General features: G+C 35.1%; 1 protein-coding gene across 1 annotated transcript; it reads right to left on the bottom strand.

The window, feature by feature from the left end:
• Positions 1-2,625: 2,625 nt before the first annotated feature.
• Positions 2,626-7,806, bottom strand: LOC139890296 (uncharacterized). The gene is made up of 3 exons (XM_071873189.1): positions 7,801-7,806; positions 4,913-6,096; positions 2,626-2,629 (listed from the first exon to the last, which is right to left on the bottom strand). Exons 1-3 carry the CDS (start codon positions 7,804-7,806, stop codon positions 2,626-2,628), a joined length of 1,194 nt encoding a protein of 397 aa, XP_071729290.1.
• Positions 7,807-11,304: the final 3,498 nt, after the last annotated feature.

Raw genomic sequence — 11,304 nt, 5'->3', positions numbered from 1 at the left:
TAATGGAAGATCTAATACGTCTCTATCGGATCTTGGTGAGAAAGTTTGGCAAATCGTGGAATGGATTTGTGGGTATCAATTATTTGGAAGAATCGCAACGATTGGGTTTTTAATCGTAAATGCTGGAATTCGCCGGTCGCGTTGAATGAAATACAAGTTAAAGGTTTCGAATGGGTCGCGCAGCGGTGCAAGACGAAGACTATTGATTGGCATAATTGGATACATAATCCTTTGAGTTTATTTTCTTAATTTCGTGTATTATATTAGTACTATCTTAGTACTCGTGAGATTTGTATATAGTATAGGTATGCGTCTCGAGTTGCTTATCGGGGGGGGGGGGGGGCGGGGGGGGGGGGGGGGCGGGGGGGGGGGGTGTGGCTTCTTTTGAGCCTTCATGTACATTTTTGTGAGTTAATAAAATGTTGCATTTTCAAAAAATTAAAAAAAAAGCTATAAACTTATTTATATATTATTATCAAAATATATAAAGTTTTGATTTGATAAATACATTTTTTATTAAACATACTATTTTTTGAATTAATGTTAGCATTATTTAATTATTTTTATGTATTTTTAATTAACTTTAGCAAATATCACTAACATCATTCTTCAAAAATAAAATTCCATAAAAATGTCATTTTATGTGCAAAGTCATTGTCACGTATGCTTAACATATGAAAAATAAGTTTATAATATACATTAGTATTTTTATTGAATATATAGTCTATATCGAAACAAAAATTAAAATATATGACCGATAACTTTAACCTTTAAAAAAATCAAGAATGACAAGTTTTACCAGTTCAAAAGGTAATCGGTCACAATGCAACTTGGCGAGTTACGTTATCATTAAATCATAATCAGACTAACCCTGACTGATCAACCCTTGAGTATAAAGGCCGTGCTCGATGAGTTCATCGCGAGCAACATAAACAGAATCCCTTAATCACGATACATGTTGCAGATAAAACCCTAGACCTTCGTTTGATAACCTGATGATCACCTAATCATCAACATATCAAAAACATGCTTTCAATTTACCACCGTGCCTGATCTTCAAATATTGAAGCCTTGATACCACTTGTTAAGAATTGAGGACCCAACAAGACAAATGATTTACACCAATCACTAACCCACTAATGATAAACGAATGAGCTAAAAAATAATGATGATAAATAAATACATAAACAGTACAAGAATTTAACGTGATTATATATCAACTATAAAACACAGAGAATAGTTTAGTCCATGAGCGCAAATCGGAGATTTTCTAGTATAAATTCCGTGCACACAATTACAATGAGGTTAGGAATCTATTTATTATAAAACATTAAATATAGTTCCTTGTTGTACAAGTAAACTTGGTCTTTAAGCAAAAGACATTACAAAATCAATTAGTCGCTCCCTTCGTAAATTTGACTTTCAAGATAACTTAATCTCCAAGATAATTTGATTATATTTTTCTTTTATTGTTGAATCTTCACAAATATCTCAACATATATGAGGAATATGAAAAATCGACAGTCGTTTCTTTACCTGAAAGTAAAGATCAAATCATCTCTATACTCGTTAGATCATTATCATCAACCACTAAACTTCATCTCAGAACTAATTTTTACATGAGTGTCACTTCATCATATCCTCAAATTAACTACCTCTCTGATTTAAATGAGAGACGAAACACTACTACAACAACAACAATACCCAATCCCGCGCCTGCGAGGTATGGGGGAGGTAAGGTGTAGACAATCCTTCCTCTACCCTAAACTATAAGAGAAGTCGTTTCTGTTACCACGAGTCGAGAGAATTCTCCACCCACGGTAAAGGAAATTCATCCCCCTCTCTACTCCAGGGTAGAGAGATTGCTTCCGTGAGGACCTCCGGCTAAAAAAAGACTTTTTTTTTTTTTAACTAGAAAATAGAAATTAAAAAATAAATTAAAACATACAAAGATAAATAAAAAACAATAATAAAAATAATAATAATAGTAATAATAATAAAATATAAGGGGGACGCCATGAAGATGGTAGAATCAGATTTTCATGGGGTTTAAAGCATGCCTAAGAATCAATTTAGGCTCTGAGCTGCAGTCAAGACGCCACTAAAACGACGCTTGTCGTTGCCTCAATAAAAGAGCCAAAAGACCTTGTGGACAGCAACTTGAGGGCATGCCGGGTGGAAGTTGTTGCGCAAGCAAAGAGCCAACCACCTTTAGCAAACCAAAAACCACTCATGCACCTTTACGGTAGACACCCCCGAAACTACCCAACTAAAAGGAACCAACCAAGCTCTAGAGCAAGGGAAGTCGTCCTCAGCCATAATGGTCCCAAGATGCACCGAGCGATGCGAATCACTTGATCATACATACATGCATACATACGTACATACATACACACATACCTAAACCTACATACACACCAGACATACCTACGTAAATACATGAGACATACCTACGTACAAGTATGAAACATACCTACGTACATACATACATGCATAAAGCCACACATACAACCATACATACATAGCATAAACACCCAGTCCTACATAAACCTATTAGCAAAACATACATACATGAGTGAATATACCACACCTGCAGACAAGTAAAAAACAAGCATACATACATACCTACCTACAAATATACATACATAAAAAACAAACTCACATATAAAAACGTGTGTAACTGCATCACACCTTCATTACAAAACCTACCTGCATGCATACATACATACAAACATACAAGAACCTACGTGCATACGTACAAACAACCATGCAAGCATGCATACATCCAAAAACCAAAGATACCAAAAACATACTCCTTTAATACTATTGGTAACAATACATAAAACTAATAAAAACGATAGTAGTAGTAATACAAATAATAGTAATAATAATAGTTCATATAAATATTAATAGTAATAAATATTTGTAATACAAATACTAATACACTAATAATTAATAATAGTGATACAAAAAATAATAATAATAACAATAACAATACTAATAATTGTAATAGTAAGAATAATAACAGTAATAGCAGTAATAGCAGTAATAACAGTAATAACAGTAATAACAATAACAATAACAATAACAATAATAATAATAATAAAAATAGCCCTACTCAACTATTCTTATTCTAGCCCTCCACGCATCCCTATCAGAAGTCATGTCCTCGGTCAACGAAAGCTCCCTCATGTCGAGTCTTAGTCTATCCATCCACCTACGAGTAGGTCTACCCCTTCTCCTTACACCATCTACCGTGAGTGCCTCAACTCTCCTAACCGGGGCAATACGTGGTCGTCTCATCACATGCCCAAACCAACGAAGTCGTTCTTCTCTTAGCTTGTCGATGATGCTACTGACTCCAAGTTTTTCCCTAAACACACCATTTGGTATCATATCTAGCATGGTTTTACCACACGTCCACCTAAGCATCCTCATTTCTGCCACCTCCATCCTTCTCTCTTGGGCCTTCGTCATTGGCCAACATTCTGATCCGTACAACATGGCAGGTCTGATTGCCACCTTAAGGAATTTTCCTTTCAATTTGAGTGGTATCTTCTTGTCGCACAAAACCCCTTTCGCTGCTCTCCACTTCAACCAACCTACCTTAATACGATGAGTCACGTCCTCATCTATCCTCCCTGATTTGTGGAGGACCGAGCCTAGATATCTAAACGACTCTTGTGGGTGCAAGATCTGGTCCCCAATGCTGATGTTCCCTCCAACGTTAAGTTCATCATCAGTCCTACCGAATTCGCAACTAAGATATTCCGTCTTTTGTCTACTGATCCGTAGCCCATTTTGTTCTAGGGCTTCCCTCCATTGTTCTAGCCTTCTATTAAGCTCATCCTTTGTTTCCGATACAAGCACGATATCATCGGCAAAAATCAGACACCAAGGGATGTTCTCTTGTATTCCTCGATACAGCTCGTCGAGGATCAAAGCAAAAAGGAAAGGACTAAGGGCCGATCCCTGGTGCAACCCTACTTCTATCGGGAAATACTCTGTGTTTCCCACAGGCGTCTGAACGCAGGCCTTCGCCCCATCGTACATATCCATAATAGCTCTAATATATCTACTTGGGATACCCCTAACGTTAAGGGTCTTCCAAATCAACTTTCGCGGTACGCAATCATAGGCCTTTTCCAAGTCTAAGAAGACCATCTCTAGACCCTTTTGTTTCTCCCTATACTTCTCCATAACGCTTCTTAAAATATGAATTGCCTCCATCGAAGAGCGCCCTGGCATGAAACCAAATTGGTTTTCGGAAACCGTAGTTTCGCGTCGGAGTCTAGTCTCAATCACTCTCTCCCAAAGCTTCATAGTATGACTAAGTAATTTTATGCCTCTATAATTACCACAGATTTGGGCATCCCCTTTATTTTTGTAAATGGGGATAATCTCGCTGAGTCTCCATTCCGTAGGCATTTTATAACTTCTAAGCGTCTTATTGTAAAGACACGTCAACCACCTGACACCATCCTCGCCTAGGCACCGCCACGCCTCTATTGGGATCTGGTCTGGTCCAACAGCTTTGTTTCTACCCATATTTCGTAGTGCCGATCTTACTTCTTCCTGACTGATTCTCCTACAGAAATTGTTGTTCTGGAAATGTCCTATTCCCAAGTCCTGCGGGTCCTCTTGGCGCCCTGGTCCTTCACCCACGAAAAGAGATTGGAAATACCCTTCCCATCTTTTCCTAATTTCGTCTTCCTTTACTATGGTTTGACTGGCTTCATCCTTGATGAACTTGATGTTATCTATATCCCTCCTCCTACGCTCCCTAGCTTTAGCAATCCTGTAAATATCATTTTCTCCTTCTTTGGAGTCTAGTTTCCTATACAAAACTTCATACGCTTTATCTTTTGCACGGGCAACGGCCTTCTTAGCTTCTCTTTTAGCTTCTTTATACCTTTCTTCTGCCCTAGTTCTGTCATCACGTGTCCCGTCCCGACATGTAACGAGCTCCCTAAACCTCAGTTGCTTAAGTGCGACTTTGGTTTGAACCTCATCACTAATCCACCATGATTCTCTACAAGACTTGTGTCCTCTCGATGTCCCTACTGCCACACCTAAGGTTTCCTTGGCGACATCTCTAATAGTTGATGCGAAACTATTCCACATCTGATCTGCATCCCCATGAGTAACAGTATCCATTACTGCCTCTACTCTTTCCAAAACAGATGCTTTGAAAGTTTCGGCTTTCTCTTCATTCAGATTCTTCCAAAGGATCCTAGGTTGGGTGGGTCTCCCTCTCCTAGTAACCCGTCTCTGCGGAACCAAGTCCATGACCAAAAGTCTGTGTTGAGTGGAACAGGTCCAGGTAGTCAGGGCTTTACAGTCTCTGCAGGTCCTAAGGTCCCCTTTGCGAAGCAGCAAATAATCAATCTGAGTACTATGACCTCCACTGTGGAAGGTTGCTAGCTGAGCTTCCGTCTTCCTAAAGAAAGAGTTTGCAACAACCAAATCGTGGGCAACAGCGAATTCGAGAATGGAGCGTCCTTCTTCATTTTGAACTCCGTACCCAAAGCCCCCATGGACACCCGCATATCCGTCTGAAATCGTTCCTATATGTCCATTAAGGTCTCCCCCAATAAGTAATCGATGATCAGCGGGGCAACTCCTCACAACTTCATCTAACGATTCCCAAAAGCGACTTTTTTCTTCTTCGCCTAAACCAGCATGAGGTGCGTAAGCGCAAATAACCATGTAAGACTCCTCCTGGATAACTAACCTAACCGACATAATCCTATCGCTACACCTACCCACACCCACAATATTATCCTTATGACGGGGCCCTATAAAGATCCCTACCCCGTTTCTAGCTACTCTGGAACCCGAAAACCACAACTTGTAGTCACCAATGTCAACCGCCTCTTCACCCTTCCATCTGGTCTCTTGAACACACAATATGTCCACTTTACTCTTAAGTAACGTCTCTACAAGTTCACGGGATTTGCTCGTCAAACTTCCTACATTCCAACTACCTACTCTAATCCTAACACGAAAATCTCTACCCCTTCTAGACCTAGCCGCCCCTGAGCTCGAAGGACATGACCTCACGTGACCATCACTACGACTAGAGTCTATCTTACCCTATATAATAAACAAAAGGGAAAAGGCAGAAGTGGCAATATAATATAAAAATAAAAATATAATATAATAATAACAATAACAATAATAATAATAATAATAATAATAATAATAATAATAATAATAATAATAATAATAATAATAATAATAAACAAAAGGGAAGACGAATCAACTGCTGCCGTGGCTAATAATGTAAGCTTGCTGTGGCTAATAATGAAATTGAGGTGAGTATATATTGATCGAATATCTAATTAATATAATATATTTGATTTAAAATTAATAATTAATTTTAGTATAACAGTTAGAGAATTTAATATCAGGGAAGCAAGTGCAGCACTAATATTGATAGCAAAGTGAGCATACCACAAAAATTAATGGCAATAAGTAATAATATGAACGTAGTGTAGATAATTAATCTGTGAATTAGAAAGAGGTAAAAAGGGAGTAGAAATAACCCAGTCGAGAAACCAAGTTTTCAGATGTTCTGAGAGTCAGAAACGTCCAACCAACTAGGTGTGGAGACGGCAACAACAATAACTCCGGCAAGGTGTCAGTGGCGATGTTACACTGACCGGGAAAACAAGATTCCGACAGGGTGGCGCGTGGCGCGTGAGAGTGCTGCTGCCGTTGAGATTTGCCGGGTTTTGATCGTAAAAGAATTTCCTGTTAATCGGTGGTGGTGGTGTACTCAAAGAGACCAAGATCAGAGAGTAGATTACAGTAAGTATTAAAATATGTGGAACCTCATATATTAATTAAAGCGAAATTGTAAGTATTAAAGGTAAACTACAAAACATTTATGCTCCGCCTTTCGTTCACAAATATGTTATTTCAGGATGAAAATGAAAACTTATATTGAGGCCGAATGAGAATAATTGTGTTGTAGGAGACTACAATGAGAACGCACGTGTGGGAGAAGCCACGACAATGCTCTTAGTAGAGCTTTTACTAACAAGTGGCCATATTCAATTTCATTCGAGGACAAATGATATTGTATGATGTATGATAAGTATATATCCCAGTCTATCATATTCTCAACTTTACAAATAAGATGTCATAAAATATAGTAATGTAACTCACTAAATCAAAATGTTTGTAGTTTCTCTTCAAGTAACATCATTGGACTAACTAATGTATTTGACTGGTTTTCCAGTTCCATAAAATGTCACTTTATTAGTTTGCAGGCATGAATGTATGAAGTTTGTCAATGGGGTACGTCTTTTGATGAAGAGAATATACAGGATGATGAGCAGCAAAAGCCCTTGATGTAGGTGGTTTCAGATAGTGGGACCCTTAATTTCCTTACACTCTTGTTTGTTTTATATATATATATATATATATATATATATATATATATATATATATATAGGGGCAGGGCCGGTCCTAATGTTTTTGATGCCCAGTGCGATGAGATAAAAAATATGCCCCTAAAATACTCCGTATTTACTACAGTATGAATTAAGAAATATAATACTGAGTACATTTATATTTATAATTTAATACTCTAGGTGATAATAAGTACGAAGTGATAGTAATGTAGGGCTCAACTACTTGTAAAGTAATAAATAGGACTAAATTGTATTTATAAGTTATTTATAAGGATATTTGTGTTAAATAATAGAGAGATCCAAAGAAATTGCTATAAACGAAACAACTTTTTAGATCTGGAAAGTCACCTTCTCCATCTCTCTTTTCCATCCAACTTACCTCCATTAAAATAACTTAAGCTCTTCTTCCATTATAACTTTAATTGTTCAAATATGATGAAATAAACCACGTTTAAAGGGGTATAAAACTCAATTATGGGTATGAAATTGTCTAAAAAAACATTTTATGTAGTGAACGACTGATGCCCCCTAACGGTTTGATGCCCAGTGCGGTTGCACTGCTCGCTCCTGGTCAGATCCGGCCCTGTATAGGGGCAGAATCAATGGGGAAGTAACCAATCGGGAGAAGCGGGGGGAAGCAAAAAAAAAAAATTTCGTTTTTTGATAAAACTTTGTTCACGAACATTATAGATTGGATGAAAATAAGAACATTTAGAAAAAACACTTCGTGATGAATGTTATTATTTTGGCGGGAAAACGATCGACAAAAATAACATTCAAGATAATATTGTTCGTGAAAAATTTTAACTTTTTTTTTTCATGTTTTGTGAAGTAAAATTTAGCCCGATTTAGAGTTTAGGGTTTAGGGTTTGGTGTTTTGGGCTTATTCCATAAACCCAAAACACTAAACCCTAAACTCTAAACCGTTCGTGTTAAAAACTCAATCTAAATCCTAAATCTAAACCCTAAATCTAAACCCTAATCCCTAAATTTCTAAACCCTAATATCTAAACCCTATAAACCCTAATATCTAAACCCTAATATCTAAACCCTAATGTCTAAAACCTCAACATACGCTCGAAAAACACGATAATTGTTATATATTACTTCTTCGAGCATTTTCCCGCCAAAATAATAACATTCATCACGAAGTGTCTTTTCTAAATGTTCTTATTTTCATCCAATCTATAATGTTCGTGAACAAATTTTTTTCAAAAAACGAAAAAAAAAATATTTGCTTCCCCCCGCTTCCCCCCGATTGGTTACTTCCCTCTTGATCCTACCACTATATATATATATATATATATATATATATATATATATATATATATATATATATATATATATATATATATATATATATATATATATATATATATATATGTATATATATATATATATCGTAAATATCTAGTGGAACACACAAAAGACTTAAAATTGAAAGGTCTCGCTCTAATCGTCCTACAAACAATAGACGATAACATTGGAATAGAGCGAACACATTTGTAAAAGACAGTTCACACGTATAAATTACCTAACATAAATCTAAAAAATATAAAAAACCGATATCGTATCTAACACCGCAATCACCACTACTCAAAAGTCGCACAACTAAAATGAACACCGGACACTCCAGTAGCACCTAACTCGAGGCCTGCAAACCAATGTAACCTCTCGTACCAGATAACCCCGTATCAACTCCGAAATCAGAGAAACACAAGCCCGTCGAATAAGATTAAATCTCCATTCGAGCGGAAAACGAACCCCTAGAGAAACACTCCAGTAAACACCAATTTTTCGAGGTCAAACTAAGTCAACACACGTCGGCAACGACATCCATTCCACCCGAATAGACTCGATTATGGGAAAGGTATGAACACAACAGTGTAAGCGTAGAGTCAAACCAATCAGAAACCAGGCCATCATCACCGAATTTTCGAAGGATTTACAAACCCGTGAACCCCAGAAGCCAGCTCCCGCCAGCTATCACGAGCAGAAACCAACTCGCATATTTCGGCAGTCAAAGGTCACCGATAGCCAAATTGTGACGACCCGAAAATTTCCGAACATATTTAAACTTTAATCTTTATATATTCCAGACACGTTAAGTAAAGTTTGTTAAGTTGAATCTAAAGAATTTTAAACTGTGTTCATACATTCATTTAACCCCGACCAAATTCCAATGATTCACGAACCATTATATGAACGGATATGATTATATATGTATATGTGTATATATTATAACTTGAGAACGTTAACAAAGTATTAGACGTATAATACTTTACATGAACGTATTTGTTTTAAAATATATTTAAAATAATTATCGAAGGAACTAAAAGATAATATCAAATGATTGAATTATCAGATACATTGAATTATGGCTACGAGTCCCTATTAGGAGGTCCACTTTGATTTAGGAAGCCTTTCCTTTTTAACCATATTCGGAAAATGGTAAAGTGATTTTACAAATAAGAACAATGTGACAATTAACGAAAACTAGACAAGTGTTAGTGAAGATTCCTATTTGATTTTCAATTTATACTTTATAACATTTTCCTAGTGATTTTTTTTATAAGATAACTATTTTAATCTTCATCTTAAAGTTGGGATGTGGAATGTAAATAACTTAAATATTGGATATCAACATTTTACATTGAGATGATTTCGTACGTTTATCTAACCTTCAGACTTTATAACACGTTGCACCAACAAACGTTTAAAAATTTGAAATTTATTAAAAGTGTATTTAATCTTATTTTTCTAAAACATTTTACCATATGACAACTGCTAATAAAACGTTTATTTTTATATATTTAGTTTTAGAAAACAAAGTTATCATATTTGATTTAAACGTATAAAAACGTTTCAGTTAAAAAGAACTTTATTAATTAGGACGTTTTATAAGATAATTTGTATATGACTTTTGAAGAAATTAAATAAAGTTTATATTATAAATATATAAAGTGTTTCAAAAACGTAAACGTAATTTGATATAATATTTTTCTACTATCTAAACGATTCCAAAATAAACTTTAAAGATATAATTAGTTTTAAAAAACTAAATATTGTATTATTACATATTTCATATGAACAAATTTATATATATATATATATATATATATATATATATATATATATATATATATATATATATATATATATATATATATATATATATATATATATATATATATATATATATATATATATTTTACAAGTGACAAAATATAATATTTAACGGATGATTTAAAATAATATATTTTAATAAACAAACGAGAAGTTGATTTATAGAAGCAAATGACCACAACACTCAAATGCATAAGTTACACTTCGTGTAATATTGTTTACTAATGATTTAAGACCATATTTTGATAAGGGTACGAGTCACTAAACATAAAGGGTTAGTTTTCTAAGCGTACGAACGAGCATTCGAGAAACCGAAACTAAGGCATTAGTCGAGTGTCAACGTGCGAGACTATGGAACTAAAATTACAAATTTACTATGCGTGTAAATATAATATATTATATAAATAATTAGTAGATTAAATAAAATTATATATAATATTATTTATAGTGTCGGCAGCCCTCTAGAATAATGGGCATGAGCTGGATTTGGACAAGTCGTGATCGCGGCATGTACACACCCAAAAATCCCGCAATCGCGGAGCAAAGGAACCAGAATTCGGATATATAACCATGTGTTGCTGCTCGATCATTTCATCAATCTCCCTATCTCAATTGTATACTCCATAAAAAATTATTTATTTTATTTATATTAATATTATTAGAAATTCTTATTAATAATATATTTGAATTAATATTAAGTATTATTATTATTATTATTATTGTTATTATTATTATTAGTGTTATACATAAAATACTA

Source organism: Rutidosis leptorrhynchoides, chromosome 2 (genome assembly GCF_046630445.1).
Source record: "Rutidosis leptorrhynchoides isolate AG116_Rl617_1_P2 chromosome 2, CSIRO_AGI_Rlap_v1, whole genome shotgun sequence".
Lineage (NCBI taxonomy): Eukaryota > Viridiplantae > Streptophyta > Magnoliopsida > Asterales > Asteraceae > Rutidosis > Rutidosis leptorrhynchoides.
This window is presented reverse-complemented; position numbering and strand designations above follow the sequence as displayed.